At 42.2% G+C, this 22,717-nt stretch overlaps 1 protein-coding gene across 2 annotated transcripts in view; it reads right to left on the minus strand.

The window, feature by feature from the left end:
* PDE4D (phosphodiesterase 4D) overlaps positions 1-22,717 on the minus strand; it is a gene marked incomplete at its 5' end in the record, with an annotated part of 2,078,604 nt that overhangs the window by 1,691,912 nt on the left and 363,975 nt on the right. For both annotated transcript variants that reach the window (XM_082255262.1, XM_082255263.1), the window contains one exon: positions 10,507-10,608. In XM_082255262.1, the coding sequence (XP_082111388.1) occupies positions 10,507-10,548 (42 nt within the window). The remainder of the gene's footprint in view (positions 1-10,506; positions 10,609-22,717) is intronic.

A 22,717-nucleotide genomic window follows, 5' to 3' on the forward strand; every position in this document is an offset into this window, starting at 1 on the left:
GGTCCGATCTGTCCGCCGCAATGTCGCAGTCCCGCAAAAAAAAATCGCAGATCGCCGACATTACTCGTTAAAAAAAAAAACAATAAAAATGACATAAATGACATAAATCTTTCCCGTAGTTAGTAGCTGCGATAACTTTTGCGCAAACCAATCAAAATACGCTTATTGTGATTTCTTTTACCAAACATATATACGTATAAACAAATTGGCCAAAAGTGTTAAAAAAAATAGATTTTTACATTTTGGGGGGGGGGGGGATTTCATATAAAAAAAATGTGATAAATATTGTTATTTTTTCAAAATTGTCGCTCTTTTTTTGTTTATAGCGCAAAAAGTAAAAATCGCACAGGTGATCAAATACCACCAAAAGAAATCTCTATTTGTGGGGGAAAAAAAGACATAAATTTAATTTGGGTACAGCGTCGCACGACCGCGCAATTGTCCGTTAAAATAACGCAGTGCCGAATCGCAAAATATAGCCTGGTCAGGAATGGGGTAAAATCTTCCAGTCTTAAAGCGATTAAAAATACGCTCATTGAGAATTTTTTTTGTCAAAGAGATGTAGCTAAATACATTTTGGCCTAAATATATGACAAAAATTGAATATATTGGATATTTTTTAACTGTCAAAGTAGAAAAATATTGTTATTTTTTCAAAATTGTCGCTCTTTTTTTATTAATATCGCAAAAAATGAAAAGCGCAGAGGTGATCAAATACCACCAAAAGAAAGCTCTGTTTGTGGGAAAAAAAGGACGTAAATTTTGTTTGGGTAAGGCGTTGCATGACTGCGCAATTGTCAGCCAAAGTGCCAAGTTGCAAAAAGTGGCCTGGACGTAAAGCAAGAAAATCCTCCAGTCCTAAAGTGGTTAAATTGTGTTTGACACCCCTGATCTACAGTATGTGATCACCAGGACTCATAAATCCAAGGAATTATTATTATAATATGGCTGCCAAACAACCTGTGGCTAAACACATGCATAACCAGATCTCAGCCTATCCACACTAACGAGCCACACTGAAAGCACAGCCAGTAGTTTGCACTGGGGGAAGCCATGCCTATAAGCTAATTTTGGGACATTTCACTGTTTACTTTTTTTACAGAGCTTTATTGAAATATCATGAGTGACATTTCGATAAAGTTCAAATCACAGCAGTGGCTAGGCGATGCAGTGGTTCACATTGTAACCCCCTGTGTTGAAAAAAAGGTACTGCAGGCCATTGGAAGCAAGGCATTTTGCCTTGTCTTTGAGTTGGGGGCTGCATAGACAGCAGACAGCTTAGTGCATCAGGTGTGAATGGCCCTAAAAGTTGGGTTCAGCTGCTTCTGAGCCCAATTGTATGTGTTGGATCAGTAGTTACAGCAGGTACAGTCTGCTGCCCTAATGTGGTTAAGGCAAGTTCTGGATATTTATCAGCATTTGATTCGAGTAATAGTCTGTAATCCTTTCTGCAATAAAATCTAAAAACCGTCAGTCTTACAGCAATTGGAAGTCCCAAGTGTCTATGTTGGTAATATTATAGTCTGTGTCCAGGACATAGTACATTACGTCTAATTTACAAGATCACAAAGAAACAAAAGTGGATTCTTATCTTAATTGTGTATTGTATCTCACAGTGAAAGCTGATAAACACATTGAGCTGTTTGGGATCTTCATATGAAGGTAATTAAACAGATAAGATATCGATTGTGGCTCTGTCTGCACAGTAAAGTGAAGAACTTTCAGCAATATATTGAGCATAGCAGGACAGGAGCCAGAACTAAGGATGTACGGTATAAAGGAAAATAACATCATATTTTACCATTTGTAATTCAAGCTGAAAATGTACTTTAAAGGATATCTGAAAAAAAAATGTATGCTGATAACTGTATGTGGTAAATGCTTGCAATGACAGCACTCGATGAACTCCTTTTTACTTCATGCGGTTTTATGTTTTTCTACACATTTATATGCAGGCCAGGCTCTCCAGCAAAAGGGACCGTGACATGGTTTGGGAAGAAAACATTTACATTTCCAGCAGTGCTTACCACAGTTACCTTTCATTCAGTGCAAGAAATCCTCCTAAAATATGTAGCTGCAATGGTTCAGACACCCATGTGCATGGTATAGGTTGTCGCAAGCACTGCCACTTTTGTTTGAAAAAAAAAATAACAATTTGCCCAGAGAAAATTCATGTATAATTATTCTGTGCAAATGGGGCAAAAGTTCAATGTTATTAGGCTATTTCCTGTTCTAGTTGAATGTTGTTCATTGGTTTTAAATTGAAAATGCAGCATTTGGCCACTAGATGGGGTTCAGTATTATGATACTTGGTGGCATCTAAGGGGCCAAAAACAGTTCCTGTTTTAAATCAATTGAAGTCATTCAACCAGCACAGGCAATAGCCTAAAACAATTTGTTTTGCTTCGTTTCCACGGTCAAACGTACATGCACTTTCACACAGAAAATTGCAATGCAATTTTTTTCAGTACTGTATAAACACACATTGCATCCGGCAGTGAGGGTGCTGCCACATACTGTCGGCAAAGTTTCAGGAGGTTTAACTAGAACGTGAATTTGAAAGCAAAAGTTAACTAGTCAGAGAAAATGCCAGGGTCAGCCAGATATGTAAATCTGTGGCGTTAGAAAAGGCTATCTGTATGTATGTGCGTGTATGTTAGTGTGTGTGTATGCATTTACATGTGTGTTGTCTCATGGAAGCATTGCTGTGCTATCAATAAAGAGGGTGTAATGAATCATATGGGGTGCTGCTCTATTTATGGTACATACTCCTGGCCCCTGCTCTTCTGTGCATTACTTTTACTCCTGACCTCCACAATCTGTACATTACACAATCCAGACCCCGGCAATCAGCACATTACACACTCCTGACTCCATTACTTTGATCATTACACACTCTTGACCCCGGCACTCTGCAAATGACACACTTCTGTACTCTGTACATTACACACCCCTGGCCCCTGCACTCTGTACATTACACACTTCTGATCCTGGCCCTCTGCAAATTAAACACTCCTGACCTCTGAAAATTAAATGCCCCTGGCCCCTGCACTCTGTACATTACACACCCCTGGCCCCTGCACTCTGTGCATTACACACCCCTGGCCCTGCACTCTGTACATTACACATCCCTGGCGCATGCACTCTGTACATTACACACCCCTTACCCCTGCACTCTGTACATTACACACCCCTTACCCCTGCACTCTGTACATTACACACCCCTTACCCTTGCACTCTGTACATTACACACCCCTGGCCCCTGCACTCTGTACATTACACACCCCAGGCGCCTGCACTCCGTACATTACACACCCCTTACCCTTGCACTCTGTACATTACACACCCCTGGCCCCCTGTACTCTGTACATTACACACCCCTGGCCCCTGCACTCTGTACATTACACACCGCTTACCCCTGCACTCTGTACATTACACACCCCTTACCCTTGCACTCTGTACATTACACACCCCTGGCCCCCTGTACTCTGTACATTACACACCCCTGGCCCCTGCACTCTGTACATTACACACCGCTTACCCCTGCACTCTGTACATTACACACCCCTTACCCTTGCACTCTGTACATTACACACCCCTTACTCTTGCACTCTATGCAGCTGTATGTGATATTGGAACTAGATAGTCATATGGCCAACATAGCTTACATGCAGGCCAGGAAAAGCAGTGAGTGGGATCAGAGAGAGTTGAAGAAAAAGCGTAAGAGCCCTGCTTTTACCTGTTTGGAATGTTTGTTACAAGAAAATAAGACACCATTCCTCTTGACTTCTTTCTTGACAGCTGCACCAGATTCTGAGTGCTCCAGTTTTAGTAAATCAACCCCAATGGCATAATGTAGATAATCACAAGGTAAGAAATGCTTTGAATGCTTGCAGGGTTTAAGTGATTGTAAAGGCTTGAATTTATATTCTATTAAAATAACAAACATGTTATACTTACTTTCTCTGTGCAGTGGTTTTGCACAGGGCAGCCCGGATCCTCCTCTTCTCGGGTCCCTGGCTGGAGCTCCTGGCCCCTCCCGCTTGTTGAGTGCCCCCGCAGCAAGCAGTTTGCTATGGGGGCACCTGAGCCGAGCTGCAGTTCTGCGTGACCATTCAGACACGGAGCTGTGTTTTGGACTCGCCCCTTTTCTCTTCTCATTGTTTAACTGAGCTTGATTGACAGCAGAGGGAAACAATGGTGCCACTGCTGTGTCTCAGCCAATCAGGAGACAGAGTCCCGGATGGCCGAGGAATTCATGGATATCGCTGGATTGAGAGGGACCTCAAGTAAGTATTAGGGGGCTGAGGGGGACTGCTGCACACAGAAGGCTTTTTATCTTAATAAATAATATGCATTAGGATAAAAATCCTTCTGACTTCATAAACACATTAATTATACTGTCATAATAGGTTTATCCGAATGCAGAAAGTTCAACCAGACACTGCGAGCATTGATTATCTCTTGGTAGAACCAGTGGTGCATTTAGGTTTTGTGCTGCCCTAGCCCTTATTAAACTTGTGCACCCCCTAATTTAAATATGACCCACCCCTTCCTGTAAAGGCCACACCCTTTCCTGTTTCTGACCCGTTCTGTCATCTGTAAACCACAGACCACAACCACAGTCTATCAGTACCCATCAGCGTAGCCTCATCAATTCCCATAAGTTCAGCCTCATCAGTGCCCATCAGTGCAGCTTTATCAGTGTCGCCTCATTACTGCCCATCAGTGCAGCCTTATCAGTGTAGCCTCATCAGTGGCCATCAGTACAGCCCCATCCGGGGCCACAAGTGCAGCCTATCAGTGCCCTTTAGTGCAGCCTAAGGTATTTGTACTTCTGTTTGCTGCCACTGATTGTAATTATAGGAATATTTATAGAATGATTAGGGCGTCCATAGTCGTTATACAAATAAGTGAAATAATCAGTGGTAGCAAACACAAGTCCAAATATCTTATAAGATAGGAGTAATCTTACTAATCCAGTGACATATTGCGATAGCACATATGAGGTGAGCAGGTCCAAAATATTATTGCCATCATATACAATTAAAAGTCTTAATTGTATATGATGCAATTCAATACGCTTGCTCAAGGACAAGGATGTTTAAAGAAATGAAATTATATTATTGAGATGATGCCTGCCATACCTGGGGGCGGAGGAGGGGAGGCATAATATTAGGCTGCAGTGCCACACTTCTTAGTATTGGGGGCCGTCAGGCCAGTTGTATTAAGTGTGGTTGGCGGCCTGTGGTCTATCCGAATATCCTCACCTGCTGTTATTATCATACAGGCAGGTAGCAGTGTGACTGCTTTATGTGGGTGTCAGACTTATTTGCCTCCTGGACCCTGCCCTCTGGCCCAATTCGCCCCATAAGATTGGCACTATACTAAAAGTGTAGCCCAATCCGGCGGGGACCCTTTTCTTGCAGGAGCAGGGAGGAGGCTGTTTTTTTTTTTTTTTTGTGCGGGGTGCCGCTTTTTTGCTGCCCCCCCCCCCCTGCAAAGTGCTGCCCTAGGCCTGGGCCTTGTTAACATAGGCCAAGATACAGCACTGGGTAGAACAACAGTGATCGGGACTAGTTTCTAAATTTAGTGGGACTGCATTTTTAGACTGGGGTGCGTTCCATGAATAAAAAGGTTGAGAAAGATTTATTTAGTTCCTGTAGCAGCTTCGTGAACTTTGACAGGCTATTTTTTTCCACTAGATTATAACAATAATGACTGTTTCAGGTTAAAACTTGCGAAATACATGGAACAATGTTCTTCTGGAGTGTACAATAAAAAATACATTGAGGGTCAACTGGGAATTCCAGGACCACCATAAAACTGAATAAAATAAGGAGAGAGGTACATGCCATGTGAAGTTAAAGTAAGCTGGATATAAAACTGGAATCGATTTCATCACAGATGTGTTTGTAGCAGAATACCATTGTAAACCTTTAGCCCATTGGTGTGGTCAACCTTGACCTGCAGATAGATGATTCATTTTAGAAGGATATTAATAGCCCCTCTCACTACAATATAAGGTGTCTATATGTAGAGCTGTTTGGAAATGCAGTGGAGAGAACCAAAAAAAAGACAGCTGAATAGTGGCAATCTATTAACAAGACAGGGGCAGATTAAAGTGGAAACAAAGTACAAACATTTTTTTGTTGTAGGTGTGCGATTCCCAAAAAAGTTTTAGTTCGGTTTAGCCATCATCATCCCGAAAAATTTGGAAGGGAGGGTTTTGGTGCCTCAGGTCAAAGTATGGGACTTTAAAGGGCTAACACATTGAATCATATCTTGAATATAATAAAATGAGATTTATTTGTATAAACATACAAGGTAGGTGGATATATGTTTGTTGAGATCACAACAGGTATAATACATAGAGTGTATTAGCTTTTGGAGGAGTTATAAAGGGAATGGATCTTATTTTTATATGTTTAATATATGTACTGTATATTAAAGTGGCTAGCCTAATGTAAATAATCGTGGAAATATTTGAATTTCTTCTATGCAGTTTTTTATTATGTATGTAGTGAGCAGCCATGGTTTCATAGTCTAGCAATGGTGACATCTGCTTCTGAAATACAACATTTCTGAATCTTGACCTGAAACAACTACAGACAGAAGAGTTGCTAACACCCATTTGCTATGTGCTTGTTTTTGGTGTATGACTTCAAAGTATGGAAACCAGACACAGGCAGGCAAGTATTGTTTTTGGAAGTTTAGCAATGGCAAGAAACATAAAAGACCAATGGTTAAAAAAGACCACAAGTCTTTCTTTTTCTTTCTCCTTTTGTTTATTTTTTTAACAAATATGGGAAGACTTTTATTAATGTCAAGCATGTTTTACATTCACTTAGGGTCCATTCACACCAGGCGCGGTGGAACTGTGTTGGCTTTTCCAGTGCAGTCCCACTTCATGCCCAAAGCAAGAGGAGGTAAAATGCCTTGTCTCCGGTGTGGCTGCTTCACACCACTTCCTTGCAGTGGTATGCAGGTGGTGTGCGCTGAAAAAATTTACTGCATGCAGTGCTTCTTTCCAGTGCTGCACGGGTCACTGCATGCCTGCCAATAGAACAATATGAAAAGTCACTGTTTTAATAAAGTTCAAAAATAAAATAAAAAAAGAGTGAACAGTGCGATTTGCCTTGCATCAACATTGTCCTGGTTTGGCTGGACCTCACCATGCACCAGCAGCTGTGTTTCAATGCAGCAGCTGGTGTGAACAAGCCTTTACTGTTGATTGATTCACTACCTCTGCCGAAAGTCTGTATTAAATAAAGTATAAACGACACTGTTGGTAAAAAAAAATACTTTCCAATGTTAAGCCGGGCATAGATTAATCGATTCTTAGCCAGTTCAGCAGGGACCAGCTGAGATTCGATCCATCTATGGGCAGGCTGGTTGTACCCAAGCTAATCCCTTGATCAACTTGGGTACAACCGGCCTGTCAGATTTTTTACATGTGATTACTGCCGGCGGCTATAACTGCTAGCAGTAATCATAGAATAGGAGGGACCATCGGCCATATATACATATACATGATTATATTACCTGCTGGGATAGATTGGTGTGCTCAAGCACCGACTGCATGTGAATGAATCTACGTTTTTAATAAAGCTGATTTTACCATGCGCTATTTGCACCATGGTTTTATGTTTCTTCCCATATATGAGAGAGCTGCTGGAGCTATAGATATCTAACACTGGGAGCTTGGATTAAAAGAAAAATAAAGGAAACCATCCGCCATCACCCTGTGAGGGTATACCAGCCAGGGCCATCTTACCGAATGGGCACGCTGGGCAGTTGCCCGGGGGCCCCACTTGCCCGGAGGGCCCCACCTGCCCAGTGACCCAGCCAAGCATTAGTCCTGATTCCCATGTGCATCCCACCGCTTGAACTTAGCAAGTGGCAAGCGCCTGTTGGCCCTGCGCTGCAGTCAGGTCACTTGGGCCATGGAAGGGGAGCCCACAACTGCAGGAATGCCTGTCCGCCTATCACGGAAACAGGCACACACAGAACAGTCGAGTCTGACTAGCGTCCGTGTGTGTGTTCACCGGACCCAGCTGCCGAACTTGGAAGCTGTCATTGGCCTGACACTGCTGTACCAATAAATATCGCCTTATCGATAATTTGCAATTTTATTCTGGTGGGGGATTGTGTAGGCAGGGCCCCAGTGCACTGATACCAGCTCCTTTAGACAAAGCTTAATTGTGAGGTCAAATTCAGCGAGGTGAGAACCCACCCATTGGGGGGGTCAAAAGAGTGAAGGCGGTCCTCTCTCACCTGATTCCCCCATAGTAAGCAGCAGGGCTCTGACATCTCCCTCTCCGCACACAGAGCAGAAAGGGAGCTGTCACCTGCCTGCTCATTGGGGATCAGTGTATCGATCCCCCGCTGAGCAGCACGGAGTCCGCCGACGGAGGCAGACCGTGTGAAAGGAGCCTTATGGGAGCAATTCCTCCATCAACACTGACTGTGTAGATGGGGGAATCGAGCAATATTCTTTCCATGCACCTGTGGTGGATGGAAAGAAAATTTGCATGATCTATGGGCTGCTTTCGTCTTTAACTTTTCTTCTGACAGTTCTTTGGCCATGTACATTGACCCCGTGCTTTTGAGCTCATCTTCACATTAAAATTACTTTTCTTTTAAACCTTATTTATACCCTAAAGGTGTATGTGTAGCCAAAACATTTTTATTTTTTTCCCAACAACTGTCAGTTAAAGTGGACTGCATGAAAGCAGCACTGCCTAATGCAGTGAAATGCACACAAAAGATACTTGCACCTGTTCTAGCAGTACACCACAATACATAGCAATCCGTTATTGTGTATTGCAGTGCGCAGCTATGCAGGTGCATGTGGAATGTGCATTTGGGTGACATTCATAATGAATGGCACAGCAGCACACCAACCCGCATTTTGTGTTTTGCCGCACACTACCATAACAAGAAAATGTTATACAGCCCTTAACGTCATATCCCAGAGATGCAACAAAAAGAAGTAGGAAATCTTAATAAATTGAAATTCCCCTCTTAACTAGTCATCACAGGACCAGAAGTCTGCACTGAAATATGTACTCTAACTTCTTGTTTGGGCATTCTCTAGTGCAGGAGTTCCCAAACTGTGGGTCGGGACCCACTGGTGGGTCGCGATCTGCGTCTGAGTGGGTCGCAAAGAGCCAGAAATCACTGAGAGCAGGCGTGCTTAAATTGTGCTGTGCGAGCCTGCGTAAATTACAGAGAGCCAGAGCAGTCAAATCGCAATGGATTGAGGACCTCACCCACGCAGTTAACGGAGACTGATCTGCATTTCCAGTGAGGAGGATACTTGCATCAGTGAGTACGTCTGTTGGCTGTTATGTAGGATATGTTCATGGGGTGCAGAGTCAGCTCCTCGGTCCTGCTGGTGGCAGCGTTGGTGGCTAGACTGGTGGCGGGATTCTCTCAGCTATAGCGGGCAGAGACAGCAGCCTTGGTGTCATAGGAGGACCAGGTGGCCTGACGGTGTCAGGAGTTCATTGCAGCTCTTGTGACCCCAGTAGAGGATCTGAAGGAGAATAGCCAGGACACCAAGACCCATATAAAGCTCCTCATCATGGAGACTCTGGGTGAGGTGTGCTGGGCCCTGGAGAGGACAAACAGGGGCTTCACCTTCACTATGGACTGCTGGGAGAGGAAGGAGGGTGAGTGCCATATAGCCTTATATTTATTTAAATATCAAATGTATTCAAAAATAAATTGAAAAGTTGCAAATTGATATTTTTAATTTAACACCCCCCTCCCTTTAAAATATGCATTATTATTATTATTATTAAAATTTGCATTTATATAGCGCCAACAAATTCCGTAGCGCTTTACAATATTTAATTACAAGCAAGTGGGCCCCGAAAAAATAACTGTATTTAGAAGTGGGTCTTGGCCCAAAAAAGTTTGGGAAGCCCTGCTCTAGTGGGTTATTGGTGGTCATGGTCAATGGGGCAAATAGTGTTGGAGTGAACCTAGCAGGGACACAGAAAGCAAAAATAGCAGCCTGGATTGGCATTCTGGCAATGATGACACTCACCAATAGGGTTGCACTGTTTGAGAGCATTTGTGGGCTGATACAAGCAGCAAAGTTTTATAGAACAGCAAAGTTCATAGCAGCCCCGGTATTTTATATAACTCATTTCTGCAACATTAATAAAACATTTTATTGCTTCACCAGGATAAGCCAAGTGTCATCTTTAAATGCCAAAGCATTGTATTCCCAGGCCAGCACTGCTAATTACCAATTCACTTACTTCTCCACATCTATAAAATATAACAACATTCCGTAACGGTCAGGCACCATTATGTTATATCACATAGCTATTCATCTAATTTTATCCACCAAGGCAACGAAAGCATCACTTAATGCATCATGTTCCTTGTATATATTATTCCAACATCTGAGATAAAAACAGCATGAAAAATACGGACAGCAGCCTTGAACCACTGAAGTGTGATGGAAAGTAGCAAGAATGTTCTACTTACACTTTTACCTCTTGCATATAAAGAATTGCTGTTTATGTTCATGTTGCCTGTGTTTCACAAAAATGCTTCAAGTAGAAATTCACCGGGCAGCCATCTAAATGTCTGACAACAAAACAGTAATTAATGTTAGGCACAATGATGCAACATAATAAAAAAAACAACAACATAGTAACAAATTTTAAATGTACATAAACAATATCCAATGAGTGTATTTTTAGAGGGAATATTTTTTTAATGTTAACTTAAAAAAATTTCATGCACTCGCTGTGTCTTTCAAGCAAAACTAAAGTCTTCAAATGTGTGAAGAAGCATTCGCACTCCAATGACGTCATCTCTAAAAAAGCTTTATTGAAAGCCAGAGATAACACAGGAAACATGACAGTCCCAACAAGACTGCCCTCTGATGCGTTTTGCACCAACCAAAACCCCATAGGAGGGGCAAAACGTTTTAATGGAGGGTAGTCTTTGGTGGCACTGTTGTTTTTATTAGTTTTCTGGACACAATGAATTCTTTTTTGGCCTGCTCCTAAACTCCCAATGCGGCAGTATCACAGGCTGGGGAGTGGTGGCAACGCATTGACACGTGTACACAAAGCCTGCAGATACCTAGGTTGAAGACATGTAACATGCTTTAGATCCCTTGCCAGGTGTTGACATCTTCTCACTGGCTTCTTTCATTAATTTAATGAGCAATGTTGCAACCATGGTCAAATATAATTACATGGTCTCAGGTGTGAATGGGGAGCAGGTGTGTTAAATTTGGTGTTATCCCTCTCTCTCTCTCATACTGGTCACTGGAAGTTCAACATAGCACCTCATGGCAAAGAACTCTCTGAGGATCTGAAAAAAGAATTGTTGCTCTATATAAAGATGGCCTAGGCTATAAGGAGATTGTGAAGACCCTGAAACTGAGCTGCAGCACGGTGGCCAAGACCATACAGTTGGTTTAATAGGACATGTTCCACTCAGAACAGGCCTCGCCATGGTTGACCAAAGAAGTTGAGTGCACGTGCTATGCGTCTTATCCAGAGCTTGTCTTTGGGAAATAGACGTATGAGTGCTGCCAGCATTGCTGCAGAGGTTGAAGGGGTGGGGGGTCAGCTTGTCAGTGCTCAGACCATACGCCGCACACTGCATCAAATTGGTCTGCATGGTTGTGGTCCCTGAAGGAAGCCTCTTCTAAAGATGATGCACAAGAAAGCCCGCAAACAGTTTGCTGAAGACAAGCAGACCAGGGACATGGATTACTGGAACCACGTCCTGTGGTCTGATGAGACCAAAATAAACATATTTTGGTTCAGATGGTGTCAAGCATAAGTGGTGGCAACCATGCGAGGAGTGCAAAGACAAGTGTGTCTTGCCTACAGTCAAGCATGGTGGTGGGAGTGTCATGGTCTGGGGCTGCATGAGTGCTACCAGCACTGAGGAGTTACAGTTCATTGAGGGAACCATGAATGCCAACATGTACTGTGACATACTGAAGCAGAGCATGATCCCCTCCCTTCAGAGACAAGGCCGCAGGACAGTTTTCCAACATAATAACGACCCCAAACACACCTCCAAGACGACCACTGCCTTGCTAAAGAAGCTGAAGGTAAAGGTGATGGACTGGCCAAGCATGTCTTCAGGCCTAAACCCTATTGAGCATCTGTGGGGCATCCTCAAACAGAAGGTGGAGGAGCGCAAAGTTTCTAACATCCACCAGCTCCGTGATGTGGTCATGGAGGAGTGGAAGAGGGCTCCCGTGGCAACCTGTGACGCTCTGGTGAATTCCATGCCTAAGGGGGTTAAGGCAGTGCTGGAAAATAATGGTGGCCACACAAAATATTGACACTTTGGACCCAATTTAGACATTTGTACTTAGGGGTGTACTCCCTTTTGTTTTCAGCGGTTTAGACATAAATGGCTGTGTGTTAAGTTCTTTTGAGGGGAGAGCAAATTTACACTGTAATAAATATACATATATATAAATATACAAGCTGTACACTCACTACTTTACATTGTAGCAAAATGTCATTTCTTCAGTGTTGTCACATGAAAAGATATAACAAAATATTTACAAAAATGAGAGGGGTGTACTCACTTTTGTGAGATACTGTGTGTGTGTATATATATATATATATATATATATATATATATATATACTTTTTTTATGTACTTTAAATGTGTAAATGATGTTGCTTCCCTTATCATGCTACAGCTCTCTAGCAGTCCCTAGACAGCAGCTGTGAGAAATATGCATTTAACTTTACCAGTTTTCACTTTCCTTTATCTCTTCTTTCCCCATGGCCTGGAAACTTTGTTTTTTTTTCTATTAAATGTGTTTAGCAAATGAGGAAAAGGAAATTCCAGCCAATCAGAAAGGAAAGAATGATATCATTGTAGCCAGTCAAACTAAACACAGTTTGGAAATCAGAATTTTTGAAAATAAAATAAATTTTTTACAGTTGCTATCTAACAATTTCACAGCTGCTATCCAGCAATTTGTTATACTGTAACTGATAAGAATGTAATTTTGAATGGCACTCTAACATACTAAACCAGCACACCCCTGATGTATCTGGATGCAGCACGCCACAACCCACCGTAATGTACTAGCGTGCATTGTGGTGTGCTGCAGCAACAAAATGGTGCAGATTTGGTATGTTGTGGTACTTTAATGAATAGCTTGCCTTAACCCAATGCACATTGTTTGCTTTCAGGACGGCTCACCCACTCTTACAAGCCTGTCACATTAGGATGACTGGCTGTGTCCGTACAGCCGCAGACATAGACAAGGTGCTCGTGTGAATAGCCCTAACACACAACATAATCTATAGTGAGGCGTGTTCATGTTAACTCACTGCATTGGACTGGATGGGTCTCATTGGACCCTTTAAGCTGAACTCCAGGCAGATATAAAGCTGAAATGTAATTTTTAAAATCCTAGCATTTGACTTGGAATCAGCCTCTTGCAGGCTTGGTACAGAAAGGATTAAATTTGGAGAGGGAGAAGCAGCACAAGAATCGGTTGGAGGAGGAGAGAGCACAGTGACAGAAAAATTATCTCACTAGTCCTTGCAGATTGTAAAGGCAGAAGTTGTTTTTATCCTAATGCATTCTATGCTTTAAGATAACAAAAAAACCTTCTGTGTGCAGCAGCCCCTCTAATTTTTACCTGAGCTCATCTCTATCCAGCCATGCTGCAGTAGTGTCTCAGCTGCCCTGGACTCCCTTCCTCATTGGCGGAGAGAGCAGCACAGCATGATTGGCTCCCGCAGCTGTCAATCAAAGTCAGTCAGCCAATCAGGAGAGAGAGGGGGCACGGCAGGGTTGCAGCTCTATTTTTAAATGGACACAGGAAACTGTGACTCAGCTCGGGTGCCCCCATAGCAAACTGTTGGACCAGGAGCTCCGATGAGGGACCCAAAAAGAGGATCGGGGCCACTCTGTGCAAAACCAACTGAAAAGAGCAGGTAAGTATAACATGTTCGTTTTTTTGTTTTGTTAAAACTAGACTTTACAATCACTTTAAACTGTCTAGTTAGAGGATGGTGGTGGGGAGAAAGCCTCTTAACTGCACAATATGTAAATCATGTGTCCCGCTCTGCCTTGTGCTGTGTAGCAGAGCTGTGTAAATCTTAGAGTAATGCTCAGAAATAAAAATCCTTTAGCAGGTAAACCAGCTCCCTTATATGCGTGTAATTATTGTATACAGTATGGTGCCTGAAGTTTACGTTCTAAATCATAAATCAGCATCTGCTTAGTACCTCCTGAAATCAGTTAAATCTCTTCAGTTGCCCTATTCCATTTATGCTCTATATAACAGTGTTTCATAAAGTATGGGTTTATGGGTCGTGGCCATAATTGTAAAGGAGTTTTACATGAATGTGTGGGAAATGTAGTTTAATTTGTTCAAGAGCAAAATCAGCGGTGACTGATATAGCACACTTTATTTATCTATGTTTCAATTTGTATACTACGGCAATCTGAGATAAAACCTATAAACAATGCAGTTTTTGTATCACAGGGAGTGTTTATTTCTATGGACTGGGGACAGTCAAACAAAGGCAAGGTAAATAGGTGAGGAGACCCCAATGCTAGTTTAAAATACAAAGGCAAGGTAAATAGATGAGGAGACCCCAATGCTAGTTGAAAATACAAAGGCGAGGTAAATAGGTGAGGAGACCCCAATGCTAGTTGAAAATACAAAGGCAAGGTAAATAGGTGAGGAGACCCCAATGCTAGTTGAAAATACAAAGGCAAGGTAAATAGGTGAGGAGACGCCAATGCTAGTTGAAAATACAAAGGCAAGGTAAATAGGTGAGGAGACCCCAATGCTAGCTGAAAATACAAAGGCAAGGTAAATAGGTGAGGAGACCCCAATGCTAGTTGAAAATACAAAGGTGAGGTAAATAGGTGAGGAGACCCGAAAGCTAGTTGAAAATACAAAGGCAAGGTAAATAGGTGAGGAGACCCCAATGCTAGCTGAATATACAAAGGCAAGGTAAATAGGTGAGGAGACCCCAATGCTAGTTGAAAATACAAAGGCAAGGTAAATAGGTGAGGAGACCCCAATGCTAGTTGAAAATACAAAGGCAAGGTAAATAGGTGAGGAGACCCCAATGCTAGTTGAAATTGCCAAAGGGAAAATATATGGAAGGAATATTTGCTAAAAATTACAGAAATGGTAAGGAGTGTCTGCACCCTGTTATGTAGTCTTATACTATTTGCCTTGCTTGGCTTTGCCGACATCTGGTAATAATTATTTGCAGAGGCGTAACTAGAACCTTCAGGGCCCTGATGCAAGAAACCATAAGGGGCCCCCCAGACCCCTGGCCGGGGCCCTTACCTTCAAGCCCAGGGCTCTTCCCACTAATCCTGGGGCTCTTTACACTCGTTGCATGGTCTTTTATTACGGTCCCGCAGCAGGATTCTTTCACAGGTTCTGCAGTGGTCCCCCTTCCTGCAATCTTGTGGGCCCCCTTCCTGCAATCTTGGGGCCTCCCCACAGTGGTGCAATGCCAGCGCCCGGTCGCAAGTGTGACCTTTGCGATCCTGGAAGTTCACCCACTGGTTTGCTACCGGGCCCCCTGGGGCATGGGGCCCGGTAGCGATTGCAACCCCTGCAACCCCTGTAGTTACGCCCCTGATTATTTGTTTGGTTCCCAGTAAGGTAACATTTTTTTTTATTTGGGTTCTCTTGTTAAAAAAACTGAACTCTAGGTATTGGTTCAGCTTCGACTAATGTAAGTATGCATATCTCATACCTTAAGGGCCACTGGGGAAGCTGACAATCGCTACTGTAGTTGTTGGCACTACCACAGTGATAGCTGCATTCTTCTGGGCCAGCTTAGATTCTATGCGAGAGGCTGCCCCAATGCACATCAACCATGGATCATGCTTTGCTGTGGTTTTTTTCACCTTCCTCTCGATCAACTGCAGGTGTAGGATTGTGTATATGGGATTGTATGGTTGGGTTTTATGTAACTATGTAACCACAGGGGGTTGTTTGCTTGGCACTGCTACCATCCATAGAACGCCTTGTATTTTCCTAATGAATACAAGGCATTCTCTGATTGGACAAGAGGAGGAGGGGAGGCAGTGGCATCATGAACTCTACCTTATCCAAACAGAGAACTCCTTGTATTTATTGAAAAAAATATCTGGTGTTCCAAGAATGGTGGAAGTGCCAAGCCAGTGACCCCCTGTAGTCAGTTTGCAAAGGACCTGGAAGATTGCGACTATCACCGTACAGTCCCGGCTACTACGGTCATTGTCAGCTTCTCCAGTGGCCCTTCAGGTGTGAGATATGTATTCTCGGTCATTGGTCCATGCAGGATCTTACCTGGTGTTCACCCTTAAAAAACCCTGCTCTATAATATAAATTATCTACAAAGTACTGCAGTTTTTCGATCCCTAACAACATTTACAAAAGTTGTACCCAACAAAATATATTATGTTTTTTTTTTATTGTTCTTAAATAACTGATCCTATTTATGTTCACTTCTAAATTTTGAAATAACATTAAGTGACAGAACACTTTATTCCTTGCAACTACAATGTAAAATTACATTTTCAATGAGGATTCAAGGTCTATGTGGAAAGATAACAAGGATTATACCTTTATTCTCTCTTTTATCATCCATGTGATATATAAGAGAGATATAAAGCCGCAGTATAGCCCCACGGGGAGGCCTTGTTCTGTATCTAGCTATGTAGGAGAACATTGGAGAAAAAAAAACATTGCCTTTACTGACTCATAAAACTGAAGATTCAAAGCCTATGAGCTCCTTTGAAATATGGTTCATTAAGTGTGGATGGCACTAGAGACATTAATGGAGGACCGTGATCAACTCAATTTTTTATTTATTTTTTGCTGAAGGGGATATAAAGCTGGGTATCTAGGGAAGTATTTCACCTGAAATGCGCTCAGCTGTGTCCATGATCTTCCATTATTTCCCAGAGATCATTTTAGATTGAAATATACTGGTCATAGTTTAGTATCGTGTGATTGGTGGTGAAGCATCCCTGTGTCACTCATTCAAGTACCTTTAAATGACTAGCTATTTGATACAGACACAAGTTCACTTCCCTTCACCTTACTTCACAGTTTAATAAATCAGGTCACCTCTGCTTGTCCACTTATATCTTGTATGTAACGAACCACCATCCTGGGTCACGGGCCCCTGTAGACCCATCTCATGGAAACTACTCTGACACATTTGACTTTGAAAAAAAAAATGACAAAAGAGGAGGTGATTTAAATGAGAACGTCACCAAAAACATGTAAGTGTTACATATAAAGGAGAAAACGGTGCGATGATTCACAGCAGGGCCACTACTAAGGAGAAGCAGAATGCAGATGAGACTCCGAGGTTTATTACTATACTGAACACTACGATAGTACTAGACTTATGAATAAACATTAACAGTCCGTCTTTGAGGATGCAGAACTGAGACACATCTTATCTCTGCACCTTAATAATACCTTTGTAAATTCTAAACTAACAGGGTGATGGTTATATAGATCCTTGTCTAGCGAAGAGTACATGTTATTGGGGAAATTTCAAATTTCCTAATTTTTTGCCATTGAGTCCCTCTAAGACATAAATTTATTAAGACATACGACTCTAAGACATAAATGTATTATTATTACATACTTTTTATGCATCCATTCTATTTGCACAAAATAAATGTCCTGTTAAAAAAAAATATACAGAATGAACATGTGCACAGCATGTCAAAGTATCGCCTAAAATGTCCCAAAGCTGAAAATGTAATATTTTGCCATAATAGCAAACTATAAGGTCTTCTGCCTTAGATGCATAATGATATCAGAGGTGACAATTCTTGCTGCAAGGTGTAAGGAGATGTACGCATAATTTCTATGCTCCTATATCTGCAGGCTTAAATAGTGAACTTTTTTCGGTGGGTTGTGGAAAGGTCAGGAACAGCAAATTGCTCCCAGACTGTACAAAGTCAATTCAAGAAGGGAAATAAGTGAATGAAGAATGATTTGGTAAAGTGTATGTCAAGTTTTTAATCTAGTTTTTTTATACTGTGGAAGAATTAATTAATGGTTGGGTTACTTTATTAACCAGTTTTGTATCTTTGGTATACTATGTGCTCCCAATAAAAATGACACAGAAATTATGTAGCATGCCCTGTCCACCTGCAGGATTCAACCCTTTCACTTTTATCAGCAATTCCCGCTTTCAAAATAATCTATCTACAATAACAGTGGTCAAACTAGAAAAACATGTTTCTAAGTCATTTTACATCTTTTTTTTTTTTTTTAAAGATTCTGTAAAAAATAAAATAATTTTTGCATGACATTGGGATTGATTTACTAAAGGCAAATAGACGGTGTACTTTCCAAGTGCAGGTGCTCCAGAGCTTAGCAAAAAAAGGTAAAGCTTCACTTTGCAAAGAATACCCAATCACATTTAAGGAACATGATAAAAAAAGCATTATTTAATATACATTTATTAAGCTATTGAGCAACTGCACTTAAAGAGTGCAACTGCACTTGGAAGGTTAACAGCCTATTTGCTTTTAGTAAGGCCGGCCATACACAGAGCAAATTTCTTTCCTGCAACCACGGGTTGCAGAAAATAAATTTGCTTGATTTCCGCATCAACACTGAATCCTTCCTGCTGGGCCATGGTCCTCTAGACAACGATTATTGCTAGCGGCTATAGCAGCGACTAGCTATAACCACAAGAGAATCCGACAGGCTGGCTGTACCCAAGTTGATTGATTGATCAACTTGGTACCTTCATCCTGCCCATTAACGTTTCAAATCTTCCTACTGGATAATAAAATAATAATAATCAGGGCAAACCATAAATTTAAAAAATACAATAGTGCACACAAGGCTGCGAACAATCAGTGCTGAACACAAAACACCAGTGACAAATCAATAAATAATATTGTTGTGCCAAGTGAATATATCAATCAATGTGTCAAAAAAGGTATTGAATCAAATATCAAATCAATCTTATTAAATCAACTCTATTATAAGTGATATCAAGTGATCTTAATAGTCCCAATTAATAGTGAATCATAAAGTGAAATCAAAATGAACAAATCAATCTTCCTCTGTGATCACAAATAAACGTGCTGCATGCTTCACTCCAAGTGCTCCCAGTGGATGGTGGTGCAAGATAAGCAGCTCACCTTAGGATTAGACTCCTGAGAGTCAAACACGCTTTGGGATAAATGTATAGCAGCCTGATGCCCCTTCCTTTCACCGCCTCCAGCTATCCCTCCGAATAGACCAGGAATCCAGTGTAAAAAGAAAAGAAGATCTAATGCTCTCTGTTTAAATAAGGCTATTTATTTCCTCTCACACAGATGAAATTCCACTTACATTGAAAAGCACTTAAAGCAGTACGGGCTTACAGCGTCATAAACAGCTCTCTGTATACCTCCAGGAATCGACGTACTCTGAGCTGGCTCCTCCTCCGTACGCGTTGCGTCAGAGACTTCGTCTGGCCACGAAGTCAGGTCAAATCGCATGTCAAATCGCTGCCTATTGTCGGCAATTGGAGTGTTCCAATCAGAGCGACACCGACTTTGCGGCGCAGCACCGATTTCCAAAAGTAGTTTCTGCACTACTTTTGGCAACTTCGAGGGGGGCGATTTCATTAGACATCTGTGCATGAGCCTGCACAGATGTCTTTCAAGTCACCCCCGAAGTCGGAATGAAATGCAGCTTTGAAATCATGCGAGTTCAGGTAAAGTTGCATGATTTCAAAGCCGTGTTCAGTGTGAAAGAGGGCTTAAAGCGTTAGTAAACCCACAACAGTAAAATCAGCCTGTATATGCAGTAAATCATGCATGTTATACTCACTTTGAAACCTAAGGGGTTAATCCTTTTGATTGTGTAAAAAAGGCTGTTTGAGCCTGTCTCTCTGATCCTCCCCTTCTTTTAATGTTTTCAAAAAATAACCTGATATTTTCGGAGCCAGGGGACAGGCTGCATGTGCTCAGTTTGGTGCGTATTGCTAGAGAGTTTTTTTTTTCTTGGGAGAGTGCATGTGATCAGCACAGGCCAAATAGCACTGTCCAGACATGCCCAGACAGAGGATTAGGGGAGAACGAAAACTCCTCCTACAAGCTTTACTAGGAACAAGGCAGCTATATACTGCTGATGAGAAAAGGTATTTATTTATATTTACTAAAATAACTGCATTTCCATGTTCTGTGTGCGGTGGGAGACCAGATACAGTGAGTGAATGCAGGTTCTGAGTTTAGTTAAAATTTAAGGTTGGTTTGGACAGCAGAAGTTTAGATTGAGCATGGTGATTCGGCTACTGCCCTTCTCTGCAAAACGAATGCCTGGTAAAGTTTGCCACACCTAATAAAGGTAGCAGATCAAGGACCTCTGCACATTATTCTCTGCTTGGCAAAGACTTGAATAGCTACAAGAAATGAGAACATTGCATAAGTGTGCGTGTCCCCAACAAACTGACACTTTCTCAGCTCCAGTATGTAACATTGGTGCGGTAACAGTGTGGTAATCTCAAGGTGCAGATGGTAATCTCAAGATGCAGATGATGCAGATGGTAATCTTAAGGTGCAGATAGCGCAGATGGTAATCTCAAGGTGCAGATGGTAATCTCAAGGTGCAGATAGCGCAGATGGTAATCTCAAGGTGCAGATGGTAATCTCAAGGTGCAGATGGTAATCTCAAGGTGCAGATGGTGCAGATGGTAATCTCAAGCTGCAGATGGTAATCTCAAGATGCAGATGATGCAGATGGTAATCTTAAGGTGCAGATAGCGCAGATGGTAATCTCAAGGTGCAGATGGTAATTTCAAGGTGCAGATGGTAATCTCAAGATGCAGATGGTGCAGATGGTAATCTCAAGGTGCAGATAGTACAGATGGTAATCTCAAGGTGCAGATGGTAATCTCAAGATGCAGGTGGTGCAGATGGTAATCTCAAGGTGCAGATAGCGCAGATGGTAATCTCAAGGTGCAGATGGTAATCTCAAGGTGCAGATAGCGCAGATGGTAATTTCAAGGTGCAGATGGTAATCTCAAGGTGCAGATGGTAATCTCAAGGTGCAGATGGTGCAGATGGTAATCTCAAGCTGCAGATGGTAATCTCAAGATGCAGATGATGCAGATGGTAATCTTAAGGTGCAGATAGCGCAGATGGTAATCTCAAGGTGCAGATGGTAATTTCAAGGTGCAGATGGTAATCTCAAGATGCAGATGGTGCAGATGGTAATCTCAAGGTGCAGATAGTACAGATGGTAATCTCAAGGTGCAGATGGTAATCTCAAGATGCAGGTGGTGCAGATGGTAATCTCAAGGTGCAGATAGCGCAGATGGTAATCTCAAGGTGCAGATGGTAATCTCAAGGTGCAGATAGCGCAGATGGTAATTTCAAGGTGCAGATGGTAATCTCAAGGTGCAGATGCTAATCTCAAGGTGCAGATGGTGCAGATGGTAATCTCAAGCTGCAGATGGTAATCTCAAGATGCAGATGATGCAGATGGTAATCTTAAGGTGCAGATAGCGCAGATGGTAATCTCAAGGTGCAGATGGTAATTTCAAGGTGCAGATGGTAATCTCAAGATGCAGATGGTGCAGATGGTAATCTCAAGGTGCAGATAGTACAGATGGTAATCTCAAGGTGCAGATGGTAATCTCAAGATGCAGGTGGTGCAGATGGTAATCTCAAGGTGCAGATAGCGCAGATGGTAATCTCAAGGTGCAGATGGTAATCTCAAGGTGCAGATAGCGCAGATGGTAATTTCAAGGTGCAGATGGTAATCTCAAGGTGCAGATGGTAATCTCAAGGTGCAGATGGTGCAGATGGTAATCTCAAGCTGCAGATGGTAATCTCAAGATGCAGATGATGCAGATGGTAATCTTAAGGTGCAGATAGCGCAGATGGTAATCTCAAGGTGCAGATGGTAATTTCAAGGTGCAGATGGTAATCTCAAGATGCAGATGGTGCAGATGGTAATCTCAAGGTGCAGATAGTACAGATGGTAATCTCAAGGTGCAGATGGTAATCTCAAGATGCAGGTGGTGCAGATGGTAATCTCAAGGTGCAGATAGCGCAGATGGTAATCTCAAGGTGCAGATAGCGCAGATGGTAATCTCAAGGTGCAGATGGTAATCTCAAGGTGCAGATAGCGCAGATGGTAATTTCAAGGTGCAGATGGTAATCTCAAGGTGCAGATGGTAATCTCAAGGTGCAGATGATGCAGATGGTAATCTCAAGGTGCAGATGGTAATTTCAAGGTGCAGATGGTAATCTCAAGATGCAGATGGTGCAGATGGTAATCTCAAGGTGCAGATAGCACAGATGGTAATCTCAAGGTGCAGATGGTAATCTCAAGGTGCAGATAGCGCAGATGGTAATTTCAAGGTGCAGATGGTGCAGATGGTAATCTCAAGGTGCAGATGGTGTAGATGGTAATCTCAAGGTGCAGATGGTAATTTCAAGGTGCAGATGGTGCAGATGGTAATCTCAAGGTGCAGATGGTAATCTCAAGGTGCAGATGGTGCAGATGGTGATCTCAAGGTGCAGAAAGGTTTTGAGGTTGCAGCTGCCAAACAGCGAGCGGATTTATTATCCAATGCTCAAACCTGCCAATTTGAGGAGGCACAAGAGCCTCCAAATAGCCTGTCCCCTTTGTCATGTCATACTCAGTTGAATATCATCAAATCACCAACATCATAAAGCAGAACCTCCCTATTCTGTA

The sequence above is a fragment of the Pelophylax lessonae genome (genome assembly GCF_965119305.1).
Source record: "Pelophylax lessonae genome assembly, chromosome: 1".
Classification (NCBI taxonomy): Eukaryota; Metazoa; Chordata; class Amphibia; order Anura; family Ranidae; genus Pelophylax; species Pelophylax lessonae.